The 14845-nt window shown below is 50.8% G+C and overlaps 1 protein-coding gene across 8 annotated transcripts in view; it reads left to right on the plus strand.

Annotated features, from left to right (window-relative positions):
• The window catches only part of Cacna2d2 (calcium voltage-gated channel auxiliary subunit alpha2delta 2), a 131690-nt gene that overhangs the window by 86647 nt on the left and 30198 nt on the right, over positions 1-14845 (plus strand). For all 8 annotated transcript variants that reach the window (XM_087561397.1, XM_087561399.1, XM_087561398.1 and 5 more), the window contains 1 exon segment: positions 11880-11939. In XM_087561397.1, coding sequence (XP_087417523.1) covers positions 11880-11939 — 60 coding nt within the window.

Here is a 14845-nt window from a genome sequence, read left to right on the forward strand (position 1 = left end):
GAGCTACTGGGGATGCTCAACCTTTCTCCTCATCGGCTCCTTTTACCCTCATTCAGTCTTGCATCAAACTTACAGAAGCCCCATTTTAGAGGTGAGGTAACCCATACTCAGCAGCATCAGCCAACCATGCCATGGGTGAGCATCCTGGTGGTCACGTCAATAAATGGAGCCCCAGGTTCTGCTGGAACTGAGCCCCATTCTCTCCAGGCCAGAGTGGATGGACCTGAGTGGATGAACACCTGGCCTGAACTGTAGCCTTGAGCGCTTCCTTCCCGGGACACCAGATCTAAGCATAGAGTTCAGGCCCAGTTTGGGTTGAGGACGAGGTTATTGGGTCACTGGGGTTAGCAGCAGTGGTCCTGCCCACCAGGAGATGTGAAGTGAGAGGGAAGGCAGCCACAGAGCTGGAGTGATGGCTGTGACAGAGGTGATCCTGGCAGTAGAGGTAGTAATGGTGACGATGGGTGTAGAGCCAATGGTGGTGGATGATAAAGGTGACAGACAGGGATGAAGTTAATGATGATGATGGTGTTGGTGACGGGAAAGATAGCAATAAAGATGCCATAATAAGAAGTGGTGGCGGCGGTAGCCATGGACATCGTGATGGCAGTGGTGGTAACAACTGTGAAGACAGAAAGGGAGGGTTGGTGGGGTGGCCGTGACCCTGGGAAGATGGTAGGGCCCCCTGGGGAGAGTTGCCCAAGCAGCCTTGACCCATAGGTGGGTTGTGCTCCAGATGAAGGCAGAACACGGTGGGGCTTGCCTGGTTCCCTTTTTCTTTTAACCTCCCGTGAGCACAGCCTTGTGGGTAATGAGATGCAAATTGACAGAAAAGACAATGAGCCAGCCTGCGGCCGGTGGGGCAGCCTCTAGAGTCAGACTGATTGCCTTCGTGCCAATTTGCATGGCATTAGCTGTACACGTCTCTTCCAATAGGGCTTGTGCACTTTACCAGAGGTCACCTGTGTGCTTACAGTTTACGAGAGGCGGTGATCCCGGACCACAGGACCAGTGCAGGGCCACCCTGACCCTAACCCAAACAGGGCTCCAGTATGTGGTTCCAAAGGGTCGGGGGCTGTGGGAAAATGCAGTGAATTAAGGGGCTTCATGGTCAGTCAAGAAGAGGCTGCAAGGGCTAGACCTAGAGGGTTTGCTTTGGTTAATATTATGTGCATCTAAGCAGGAGGAAGTTGACGGAGGCCAGAGGTAGGAGAGAAAACGGGCCCTGGCCTAGCATGCCTCAGTATAAACCCAGGTTCTGTCCCTAAGTGGCCATGTGGCTGGCAGTCCTCCCAGGCCTTGGCTCCTCCAGTGTGCAGTGGAGCCAGTAGGCCCCAACTTCATGGCCTCCACATTAAAAATGATGATCACCCAGCAAGGCCTTCATTGTGGTGTGCTTGGCAAAAGTGGCCTAGGTCCATATCGCATGTTGCAGCCCTCTGAACACGATGTCGCCACTGTCACTGTCACTGAACGCTCTGCCTGCGGTCTGCATGGATTGTGAACTCTGAAGGACCTAGGTACAGTGGCTGCCAGGTCCATAGCTAACCCAACCCTGTGGTCCACACAGCCGGCTTCGTGTCTCTGTCCAGGGTACTGAACGTTTGCTCAGAACCGGCCTTAGGTCCCTGCAGCCCTTGCTCTCTGAGCCTGCAGTCCCTCTGATCCAGCATAGGCCCTGACTTCAAGCCATGCCTCTTCCCTTTTAACAGGCAGTAATGGGACTGAGGCTCTTCCCCTCTGCCCTCTGACCTCTGCCCTCCACCCTCAGCCTAGCCAGAGGCCCCTTAGGCACATCCCAAAGCCTGTCCAGCCCCGCCTCCCTCTTCACTGTCCCACTCCCTCTCCTGAGGTTGGGCCTAATCAGAGCTAATCAGAAAATTATGAGCTGCCTGATTACTGATTAGATTTCTAATGTTAATAGAGTTGAGAAGGGCCTGCTCAGGCTGAGTTTTAGGGAAAAGTATAAAAATAACATCATGAGAAGAGAACACGGTGGCTGGGTGAGGGCTTTCGCTGGGGTTGGTGGCCCAAGCTCGGCTTCCCGATAAGCACAGCAAGAGGTCCGCCTAGCACCCTAAATTCTGCCAGTGAGTTTTCAAACCCAGGCTGTTCTTACTGTAAGAGTCCTAGGCAAGTTCCATGTTCAGTGCACTTGGGAGAAGTTAGGCAGAATGTAATGACAAACTTCCGGGGCATGTGCCGCACAACAGCAGAGCCATGCTCACCAGCCTACACATGCCTAGCCCAGGCCAAGCATGCAGGAAGTGCTCAGTAAACATTTGATGACAAGAGAGCAGAGAGCCACGTTAATGCCCTTCTTCAGGAGTCACCACCCTCAACCTACCCAGTGAGCTCTCAGTCACTTCCTTGAGCCACAGTGAGTATTAGAGACATCTGAGTAGACACTGGGGGATGTCAGGGATGTGTCAGGAGAATGTAGTGGTCCTGGATTAGGGTATGGGGTGTCTGCTTCCCAGGGAGTCCATGTTCCCCCAAGGACTGATCTACTGAATTGATGAGGTGTGCATGACGCGTGCACACACACACGGCTTCAGATTCCAACAGACTCCAGAGGCTCCCCTTCCTGTTCATCACTGACTCGACAGCAGCAGGTGACCCCCTCGAGTCTGGAGTGGGGTTGGATCCCAGAGAGACAGGAGCAGCAATCCTGTCTGCATGGTACCAGGTGACACTGTGTGTGACTCAGCCTCTCGCCCTGCCCACACCTTCCCTTCTGTGTCATCTTGGATCTCCGTTCTGCCATCAGTGCCACTGTGACTTGGTCTCTGCCATCTTTGCTCCAGAGAAACCCAGTGCCTCTGAGTCAACAGCCTCCTTAAGAAACCTCCCGATCTACCTCTGACCCCACTGACCACTCTAGTAGCCTGAGGTCACTCAGTACTTTTGGCTGAGCTGGCCCATGGCTGGTACGGAGACTACATAGATTCACGAGTCAGGTCCCTGCCCAGAGGATAACATCTGGGATAGAATCAGACACAGAATACCATGGTGTGAGTCTGAAAGGATCTGGAGCCTAACCTAGCCAGAGAACCAGGCTTGCTGAAGGGCATTGGTAAACACAATTCTAAAAGAAATACAGAGGGCAGTCCAGGCTCAGGCACCAACAAGAGTGTAGAACCTAAGTGTGAAAGAGGGTAGCATTCAAAGTCATCACAGTGGGGAAGTGACAAGGTTAAGACAGCCCTATTAAAAATGGCAACAGAGCCAGGTGGGTCTGTGAGTTTGGGGCCAGTCTGGCCTACGAAGTGAGTTCCAAGACAGCCAGTGCTATACAGGAAAATCCTCTATTTGGGGGAAAAAATGGCAACAGGCTCTAAATATGATGATATGTACCTACCCATAATCTCAACTCAGGGGGCAGAGACAGAAAGATTGCCTGGTTTACGTGCTGAATTTCAGCTAGCCAGGGTCATATAGCAAGACCCTCTCTCAGAGACTACAAATTAATTAATTTCAAAAATGCAACAGGAAGGAAACATGATTAGAGAATACAGAATACACTGGTGTAGACATAGGGGCCAACATGGTGACATAGAGCTGTAGAGATGGATGCATTTATGCCAGACGCTGTGGGTATAGGGTGTCTAAGGTTGGGTTTGGGGGTTCTGTAAGTCTGATCGAGGGGGAAACGGTCATCACTGGGATGTCTATCACAAGGTACATTATAACTTGGTAGGTTTGGATGGTGACATTCTTCTGGGCCCTTGCTGTGGTGGCACCAGGTTAGAGGTCAGGCCAGGGTGTTGGGGGTTAATAACAACTCTCAGAGAAGGTGATGCCAAAGAGAGAGGCAGTCCATGGACACGAGGTGCAGAAGCCAGGTCAAGCCAAGGTTAGATGGTCAAGTGCACTGAGGAGGAGGAGGGAACAGTCATCAGAGTCAAGGGAAAAGGAAAGTCAGGACCTGTGTCCAAATGAAACCATGTCTTGTCTTCTGTCTAGACCCAGTCTGTCCATGTCTCCGCAGCTTTGAAGAGTTCCCATTATATAGACGAGAAACTGAGGCCAGAGAAGTGACGGCAATTGCCGAGCCTCAGAAACGCAGGTCTCCAATGGGGGAGTGGGGGATGAAACGTCACCCACATGCCCACATGCAGAGAGAGAGAGAGAGAGAGAGAGAGAGAGAGAGAGAGAGAGAGAAGAAGAAGAAGGAGGAGGAGGAGGAGGAGGAGGAGGAGGAAGAAGAGGAGGAGGAAGAGGAGGAGGAGAGACCCCAAGACCTCGAGACCCTGACCCTGTGTGACTACCTAGGTCTACACCCAGCCCTCCTAAGGCAGCCCTTCGCCAGAGTGGAACTCTCCAGAAGGTCCACTTTCCCCTGGGTCCTGTGGAACCTGCTTTGGAAACAAGCTAATCCCAACACTACGTGCTAAGCCGCAGAGTTCCCTTTCCTCTTGTAGATATATTTGGCTGTCCTCCAGTGATACAACCCACTCTTTCTGTGCGAACTGGAGTTCCAGTTAAAGCAATCAAACCAGTGGAACTGATGGCCACCTGTGGGCATGCTTGCCTCCTCCACTCCCTCGGAAGAAGTGTCTTCAAGCTAATAACGTTCCTCTTCTCAGTGTTAAAATGCACACACTCTCTCTCTCTCTCTCTCTCTCTCTCTCTCTCTCTCTCTCTCTCTCTCTCTCTCTCCCTCTCTCTCTCTCTCCCCCCTTCTCCCTTTTCCCCTTCTCTCTCTCTCTCTCTCTCTCTCTCTCTCTCTCTCTCCCCTTCTCCCTCTCCCCCTTCTCTCTCCCTCTCCCTCTCTCTTTCCCCGTCTTTCTCTTTTTCTCACAACATACCTGTTACAAAACAATGTGGTATTTTGCATGTGTGTCTTCCCTAGGGACCCAGTCTTTAAGGACCCAGTAATTTTCTGGGGAAATTTGTGTGTTCTGAAAGTCACACCTTGGGGACACCAGATAGGGCCATGGTCTTGCCCCCACCCCACCCCCATCTCCATTCCCAGACCACACTTTATATCTTCCCTTTTGTTCTGAGAAAAGGAAACATACGCTGTCTCTCCCAGATGGCACAGAGAAGTTCAGGAATCGATAACCAAGCTGACGCTCCCCACAGGGGACTCGGGGGCCTAGGCCAGAAGCAGAGGAGCAGCTTCCCACCTGCAGAGAGAGAGACCGCCACTCTGATGAGTTTTCCCGTGTTACATCTGTTCTGACCTTTTTATAAGAAAACAAACCCACTCTACTATTTTATATATTTTTAGCAACTCGTGTCGTGTGTGCGTGGCCTGTGAGGGAAAAGGTTAAGAAACCTGTCGCTGTCAAGAGCTGCAAGGCCCTTTCCTACAGCACTGGCCGTCCTCCAGGGCTGTTTGCTGTTTTGGTAGCTGGAATCTGGGTGAGGGGTTTAGGGTTTGTTTCCCATCATTCTGGTGGCACTTTTATCTTTATGTTGGAAGTAGAATTGGATGGATGAAGGGAGGGATTGATGTGTCCCCATCACAGGACATGTAAGCTATGGGTCTGGCTGGCCTGCTCTGCCCAAACTGGTGCACTTCTCCTCATCCCTTGGGATTGTATAAAGTAGGAGACTGGGACAAGACCTTCCCTCAGAAAATCATGGTCAGTGTGCAAAGCTCTGAGCTCATTAGATGCTGCAGTAAGAGGTGTGAAGGCACCAACAGGCCACATACTGGACACTGTCCATTTGCACGTGCCCAGTCTCAGACCATGAGAGGTGCAGACATGGGTCTGAGCTGGGGTTTCTTCTACTCCCTGACTGGAGTGCTTCGATGGACACACCACTGCCTCTTCAAGGCCGGAGTGGCAGGGAAGAGAAATATGCAGTGCCGGGACCCCAACTCAGCCTTCCCTTCTGCTCCTATTGTCAGCCCTGGGTCTCCAACTCCCCCTATGCTGAACTGCATCTCGCTTGGTTATTATGCAGATATTTTAATTATGCAGATATGTTTTTAGACAGTTTTAAATATGTATATTATTTACTCATTAGACCATAACAGCTCTGGAAATTGGAAATCTGTATTTAGTATCTAGCAGTGCACAATACGGATCTAATGTGGGGGCCCCAGGGAAGGAGACAACAGGAGAGGGCTGGGCTGGGCCAGGCTAACTCAGTGGGGCTTCTGGGCATGCCCTCATCAGGTCTGGCCTGGTGACATCAGGATTAGTTGGTGAACTCTGGACACTTCTGAAGGACCACTTCACTGGTCTCTCCCCTTGGGTAAAGGACAAAGGAACCAATTAGGGAACAGCAGGTAAACCTAGCCAGCCAGGCCCACCTGGCCTCATCAGCCCCTGCCCTGAGGGGCTCATTGCCCATCCCTCCTGGGCTATAGCATTAGGTAGACCTAAAGATGCCCCATTACCGCTCCCTGATCAGGGGGCTGTGACAGTGGCACTAATACTCTGCCTCAGTCCCCTCAGCTACAAAAGGATCCTGTCTGAGGCACCCCACAATCCTCCATCTGGCGTATAAACTGCATTGGTCTGGGAAGCCTCAGCCTAGGAAGGTGCGGGGCATGTCTAATGCTAGCCAGGCTGAGCCTGTAAACACTCTGACAGCCCTCCTCTGGTTTCTCAGAGCATCTATCTGGTCTGCCGCTCTGCTCTGGACTTACTGGCCCTGGCCTCTACCCCAGAGCTCCCTCTCCACCACAGCTCCCACCTGGCTCATCCCACGCCCTGGACCCCAGAGCTCAACATCCTGTTCATCCCAAGTTCAGGGCCTTCCACTCTAAGCTTCTCATATCCTCTCGGAAGCAGCAGTAGCTGTAACTAATTAAAACCCAAAACTCTCTAAAGCCTTTCCCTCTAGGCTACACAATTGAACAAGTCCTGTCCTGTGGGCAGTTGCTTCCAGGGCCTGCTGCCATCAGCTCTGGGTTGAGGGGCTCCTGGGTGAAAGAGGATATAAAAGACAACAAGTGGGGTGCTGTGGGAAAGCACAGGGTTTTTAAGAGGGTGGCCCACCTGAGGGCTCTTGCCTCCCCACTACACCCAAGCCCAGCCCAGCCCAGGATGTAGGGACTCTGACCCTCCAGGTATTGTCCACAGCCTGGGTCACTTATCTCACACCATCGTCTGTCTCAGTCCCCCTAAGCTAAGGACATTTAACTTACTGAAATTTGAAGGTACCAGTGGCCCACTACTCCCCAGGAGAGTATTGTCCCCAGCCCAGCGCACAGCCTGTCCCCTTCTTTCTTGCCTTTTCTTGTAAGAATGGCTCCCAGAGCTGAGGGAAATTGATTGTTAAGTGAAACTCTCTGATAATTGCCTCTGAAATGCCTGCTGTTATCATGATGGACTTGGCTGTGAACAGCCCTCCTCAGAATCCCACTGTGGTTCCCTCCAATGCTGACCATGGTGGGGACACTGCAAGCCAGGCAAGACACCATCAACAACTTCACAGCAGCAGTATGGTCCCTAGGCCATTACCCTGTGGGGTGGGGTAAGGAAAAGAAGTCCCGAGAGGCCAAACCACAGACCTGGGATCCCAGCCCTGATTGGACAGGGCTCAAGCCCAGACCCCTATACAGATCCAGAGATGATCTGGCCTTGATTGAACAATGTTTACTATATACCCACTATATGCTAGGATCTGAGTTACCCTAAATTTAATAGCAACCAGGTACTGTCCCTCACTGAGCTCAGAGATCAAGATGACAGGCATAAGGAAGGTTCCCTGGGTGTCATAAGGAAACATCTTCTGGTGCCCAGAAGGAGTAAGGATTTGTCATGGGTGAGGGGGTCAGAAGTACATGAAGGGGGAGCAGCAGAGTCCTGGTAGCAGGAGGACTAAGGGCAACTCCAAGAGCACAGCCCGAGTCTGAAAAGGGAGTCACTCCCAGAGGACTGTCACTCAGGGACCAGGCTAAGCTCAGGGCCCAGAACAGAATGGGTCTCTCATACACAGCAGATACCCTGGGGACAGGACAAAACTGAGGCTCCAGCTTGGCCCAGAGTAGCCTGCCTTTCTGTGGTCCATCACAAAGGAACTAGAGAGGTGGGAGGAAGGTAAGTCTTGGGAGGCAGGGAGGACCATTGATACCCCAAAACAGGCCTGACTGTTGTGGGCTTTGTAAAGAGTGAGGACAAGGGCAGAGGGTGCTAAGCTTATAGCCCCACATATACACAAGGATGTGCCCACCTAGTGGAGACAGCAGGAAGCCCACAGGCTGGACAAGGGCTAAAGGAAACTTCCAGAGAAGGCAGCTAATCAGGCAGAGGAGCAGATACGAGAGGAAAGTTCTCAAGTGGACAAGAGCCTGCAAGAAAAACCCCCATGGACAGGCTACCTACGAGGGCTGCTGGGGTTGGAGAAATGGGGCTGCGGAGAGCCTGCTTACCCTCCATGTGGATCAGTTACTTCCTGTAGTTCACAGAAAGATCTGGATGGCCAGAGACGTGAAACCACTGCTGGAGGAAACTATGTTGAACGCAGGCCAGGGCTTCGGGGTTGTCCCCCTACCCCTCACCTCCTCACTCTCAGGCCTGATGGGACCTTGAGCAGCAGGGGCCTGCCCACTTCACCCTATCCCACTGCCTGGCCCTCCCTTCCCACACCACTAGACCTGCCTATTTAGCAGTTTCCACACGTCCAGCGCCCGGGGATGGACTGATTGATCTGTAACACCGAAAAAATAATAATGGCTTGATCGTTACTGAGGATTAAAAGTAATCCTTCTGCTGTGGCTATTGCAACTCCGTTATTCACGACTCAGCGGGCTGACCCAGGCCTTTGAGCCCAGGGGACTCTGTGAGCTTAAGGAGACCAAGGACTGAACCCTCCCTCCAGGGTGCTCCCTTACCTTGTCCACTAGGTTATGAAGTCTGAGGATTCCCATATTCTTGGGACCCATGAGTCAGTCCTAGGGTCAAAGCTGTGTGCTAAGAGTGTGAAAGAGTAAGCACATAAGCGCATGCGCGCGCGCGCGTGCGCGCGCACACACACACACACACACACACACACACACACACACACACACACTGGCCACAAGTAGAAGCATAAGGGAGCAGATTCTTTAGAGCCATGGTTCAGTGTGGGGTCTGCAGCCCCATTTTCTCTCCTTCTCTTCTATACTAAGAAGCCTTAGTCTGGTTCCCACATTGCCTTAGACACGGCACTTATGAAAGGCAGGGGCCTCTACAGGGCCCCCAAATAGCCTCAAGTCCCACTCTGAGGTACATCTGGGACCCCAGGGAAGATAGAAGTCCACTAGATAAGAGAAAGGGAGATGCAGTGATTGTCGAGGCTCCTGTTCTGAGGTGTACCATCAGGGGCTACCTCCCTGGATTTTGTGGATCTTTGAGCCCAAGTATAGAGCTTTACATGTGGTGTGGTGCAATGTGATGCCCACTTTTTAAAAAATACTATTTATTTTATGGGTACACTGTAGCTGTCTTCAGATACACCAGATGATGCATCGGATTCCATTACAGATGGTTGTGAGCCGAGCCACCATGTGGTTGTTGGGAATTGAACTCAGGACCTCTGGAAGAATAGTCAGTGCTCTTAACCAATGAGCTATTCATCTCTCCAGCCCAACCCACTTAAAATGTCACACATACCTTCACAGAAAGGTACTGCAGGATTGTGAGTTTGCAGGTCTCATCCATTCTAAGGATTCAAGCCAAAAAGGGGATCCAGGATTTGGGAGAAAGAAAAGAAGAAGAAAAAGGAGTCTGGCAAAGCCTCAGAAGCCTTTCAGATGAAGGGCATGAGGGCTAGTGACATTCAAATTATCAGATCCACACTCTGAGATAAGGCTCCAGGTCTTCAGAGTGAAGTGAATTCAGAAAGACTCAATGTGTGGGGCAGGACCACCTGAGTAGGGCAGTGGATAGCAGTCATTTGAGTGATGGCAATGCGGAAGGCAGGCAGCAGACGTTTCAAGAGAAGAAGGTTTATACCAGGGCTGAGGAGATGGCTTAGTGTATAAACATTTGCCACCCAAGTGTAAGGAACAGAGTTCAATTCCCAGGATTAACACACAGGTTCAAGCCACATAAAAGCTGGGTGGGTGTGGGAGCCAGCCTGTACTCCCAGCACTCAGGAGGTGAGGATGGGATCCCTGGACAAGCTGGCTAGCAAGACCCACACATCCACAAGCCTTGTGTTCAGCGAGAAACCCTGCCTAATTAAAGTCACATACATGCACATATATTCCATGTACATACACTCACTCCCATGGAACAAAAAGAGAGCCTGTTACAGGAGGACACATGGCAACTTGGGTAGACTGAAGATCAACCCAGGGAAGTAGGCCTCTTTAAGCTTTATTAGACCCTCTTCTCTGGGACCTACACACAGGACTGATGGGCAAGGATGAGTTGTCCTGAATACCCAAGACACTGGGGTCTTCTAATTCAAGTGGGAAACCTTGAGTCAGGACATGGGATGGATGGGGCCAAAACGAGGAACACTAGGTATAGGGAGCCCTGTGAAGGACTGGTCTTGAGACCCCATGGGCTAAGCAAGGTGAATGTGATAGTGGAGGCTGGGCTAGGGCTCCAGGTTAACCCAGGCTCACTGTGCATCCTAAGCAAGTTGCTCACTGTCCCAAGTCTGGTACATCCTTGCCGGAGAATTTGCAGTGTCCACATGTGTCACTGGCCAGAGGAAGGGCTTGGCATGCAGTGTCCACCCCACCAGCTGGACTCCAGTTCCTGGTGGTGGTTATGACTGTGTCTTAGGGTTTTACTGCTGTGGACAGACACCATGACCAAGGCAACTCTTACAAGGACAACATTTCCTTGGGGTTGGCTTACAGGTTCAGAGATCTAGTCCATTATCGTCAAGGTGGGAATATGGCAGCATCCAGTCAGGCATGCACAGGAGGAACTGAGTTCTACATCTTCATCTGAAGGCTGCTAGCAGAATACTGACTTCCAGGCAGCTAGGATGAGGGTCTTCTAGCCCACACCCACAGTGACACACCTACTCCAACAGGGCCACACCTTCAAAGAGGGCCACTCCCTGAGCCGAGAATGAGAATATACAAACCATCACACACTGCAGTTCTCAAAACAGCACTGAATTCTTGAGAAGGTTTCATCCTTGGAGCCCTTCCTGAACACAGAATCCATGAGAGTTTCAGGTTTAAGCCCAGAGGGTGGCCAGGTCCAAGGGCCTTCACCGTAAGCTTTTGTGATGTTCCCAAAACTAGTAAAACTGAGCCTTAGCTACTCCTGCCCTGGTGAAGCTCCCTGCCTATATATTGCAACACACACACACACACACACACACACACACACACACACACACACTGTAAGAAGCAGGGCTGGCTGGGTCTGTCACATGCCCACATCTCAGAAAAGTCTGGCACTAAGCCCTCAGGACTGGGCTCCATGGTCAAAGGTCACTAAAAGTAGCACTAAAGTCTAAGAAAGGCTCTGAGTGGAGATCTGGGAGCCCTGTGGGAAGGGCCTCAGGAAGCCTGGGAGAGGACAGTGAGTCTGAATGAATAGAAGTGAATAGTGCCTGGTCAAGGCACAGTTACATGATGAGACACTCAATAACTTGTAGGTGTCACACACCCTGGGAGGGAGGACAGAAGGTGGCCCTGAAGCTTGGGCAGGAGGGATGTCTATCCTACCTTCTAGAAGGACTGCAGAGTCAGTGTTGAGAATCCTGTGGAAAAGCCTCTTAGACTGTCAGGCAGGCAGGCCTCCTGTCTCCTGTAGGGACCCGGTTGTACTTAGTGAAGTGTCCCTCCTACAAGCTGAGCCCTATCTAGGATTTTTGAGGCTCTGATGACACGAGGAAGAGGGAGGTCCTGAGTCAGCCTGGTTGGTCCTGGGAAGGATGGAGCATGGAGAAGGATTTGGGGTAGACATGGGGCAGTCAGCTTACCTCAGCCTCTGACTTCTATGTGCTCTGTCCCTCAGAGACTGGCTGACGCTGCAGAGAATTTCCAGAAAGCCCACCGCTGGCAAGACAACATCAAGGTAAGGGCCATGGCGTATGTCGGACCAGCAAGATGGCTCAGTGGATAAAGGTGGTTGCCTCTAGCCTAGTGACATCAATACCCAGGACCCACTTGGTAAGAGGAGAAGACCCACTCCCACATGTGGCCCTCTGACCTCCATACATGCACTGTGGCATTTGTGCATACAGACACACACAATAAACAAACAAACAAATGTAATTAAAAAAACCAAAATACATTCCACCCTCCAAACACCCAAGGCTTGATACCTGAGCTAGGATGGTGTTCAGAGGAAGCAGTGTGTGCTGCACACACTCTAGAAGGGCACTGATGGAGTACAGAATCCTTCGTCAAACCCTCAGCAAAAAAAAAAAAAAAAAAAAAAAAAAAGCCAGCTCTCCCTCAGTGTTAGGGAATGCAATGTAGAAATAAGCCCAGAGTAGTCTTGGGGTGGCTCATGAGTAGAAAAGCTTTGCTAGGGGTTGGGGATTTAGCTCAGTGGTAGAACGCTTGCCTAGCAAGCACAAGGCCCTGGGTTCGGAAGCTTTGCTAAAATGGCCATTTCCCAAGAAGATCCCATGATCCCATGAGTCTTAGAGAGTCACAGGGTCATAGTTGCCTCTTGACACCAGGACTCGTCTAAGACATTAACATCCTGACCTAAGAGAGGCCCTAGGACAGAGCATTGTCTGTGTCCTCCTCTTTTTTTTTCTTTCTTTTTTTCGGAGCTGGGGATCGAACCCAGGGCCTTGCTCTTGCTAGGCAAGCGCTCTACCCCTGAGCTAAATCCCCAACCCCCTGTGTCCTCCTCTTGATTGTGAGCAGCAGTCTGTCTTCCTAGGATGTCCTCTGGCTGGGCCCCAGGGACCGGCCTGCTGAAGTCATCATGCCTTTCCTTTTGTAGTGAAAATCCAGAAGGCTCAAACACCTTGAAGCCAAGTGCAGGGCACTGTAGGGCCCAGAGAATCGGGCAAAACAGAGCAGCCATACCAGCCAGGCTGGAGCTGTACACTCCTGACCCCTCCTGCTGGGCTAGTGTCTAAGACAAGACTGTTCCCAGACTCAGGGAAGCCTTGGAACCAGGGGCCATGGAGCCCTCAGCAACCAGACCAATTAATGGGCTCTGTGGGTCTGGGCCATGACTCCCAGTAGTCTCCTTGCTAGAGGAGAGGCAGAGGGAAGCATCAAGAGCTGGCCCCAGGGGGGGCTGGAGAGATGGTTCAGTGGTTAAGAGCGCTGACTGCTCTTCCTGAGGTCCTGAGTTCAAATCCCAGCAACCACATGGTGGCTCACAACCATCTGTAATGATATCAGATGCCCTCTTCTGGTGTGTCTGAAGACAGCTGCAGTGTACTTATATATAATAAATAAATAAATCTTTAAAAAAAAAAAAAGAGCTGGCCCCAGGATTTAGGAACTACTATATATGATGGAGGTGAGACATATCTTGACTCCTTCTGGCTCTCAGCCAAGCTGGTGTAGATCTGTGTGCCCCAGAAAGCCGCTGGGGTCGTGAGTTCCACTTGCTGAGGTCGCCTATGGGCAACAGAGATCTACAGCTGTTACCAACCATTCCCCTGTGATCCAGCCCCCTGAACCTGCTCCCCATGCTCTGTCTCCCCAGACTCCCTCCCCTGTCTTTGCCTTGCCTTCACAGTAGCCTCTTTCACCACAGGTTAGGTGGGAGGAGCTAAACAGGTGCATGGAGCTGGGAACAACGGCTAATTTATTTCTCTTTCCTCTCTATTTCACTCTTTCACAAAAACCAGCATCTTGAGCATGCTGGACAAACTCTACGAATGAACCATGCCCCTAGCCCAAGATGATGTTTTCAATGAACAAGTAAAATAGTTACCGGCTCCCACCCCCTAAACTAAGTGGACTCCCTAGGACCAAGAGAAACCCTTTTCTTTTTTTTTTTTTAATTCATGTTTTTTTTAAAGATTTATTTATTTTATGCATATGAGTACACTGTAGCTGTCTTCAGACACACCAGAAGAGGGCATCAGATCTCATTACAGATGGTTGTGAGCCACCATGTGGTTGCTGGGATTTGAACTCAGGACCTCTGGAAGAGCAGTCAGTGCTCTTAACCACCGAGGCATCTCTCCAGCCCGAGAAACCCTTTTCTTACCCTACTCCATCACAGTCCCTCCTCAGTCATGGTTCTGGAAGTCTGTAGTGACAGCTCTCAGGAAATGGAAGTAAGAGAATAATGAGCCAGCCTCAGCTACATAGCAGGTTCAAGGCCAGCCTGGGCTACATGAGACCCTTGTCTCAAAAATGGAGATGGGTGGGTAGAGAGATGCCTCAGTGGGTAAAGGCACTTGCAACCTCTGTCATACCAGGAACCCACATTAAAATAGAAAGGGAGAGGTGGCTCTATACAGTTGTCCTCTGGCCTCCACACCTGCCTTACAGCATGAGTACTACAAACACAGAAACACACACACACAGAGAAACATACACATACACACAAATACAAATACACACACAGAACATACACATACACACACACATGCAAACACAAAAACATACACATACACACACACGCAAACACAGAAACATACACACAAATACACACACACAGAACATTCACATACACACACACAAACACAAATGCAAATACAGAAACATACACACAAATACAAATACACACACACAGAACATACACATACACACAAATATAAACACACACATACACACAAACACAGAACATACACATCCATGCAAACACAAATACATACACAGAAACACAGGGGTATACATGCACATGCACTGTAATAGAGCACTGACTACTCTTTCAGAGGATCCAGATTCAATTTTCAGAACATGGCAGCAAACAACCGTCTCCAGTTCTAGAAGGTCCAGTGCCCTCTTCTGGTCTCCATGGGCATCACAGGCATTCATGTGGTACACAGACAT

This window comes from Rattus norvegicus, chromosome 8 (assembly GCF_021556685.1).
Source record: "Rattus norvegicus strain SHRSP/BbbUtx chromosome 8, alternate assembly SHRSP_T2T, whole genome shotgun sequence".
Taxonomy (NCBI): domain Eukaryota; kingdom Metazoa; phylum Chordata; class Mammalia; order Rodentia; family Muridae; genus Rattus; species Rattus norvegicus.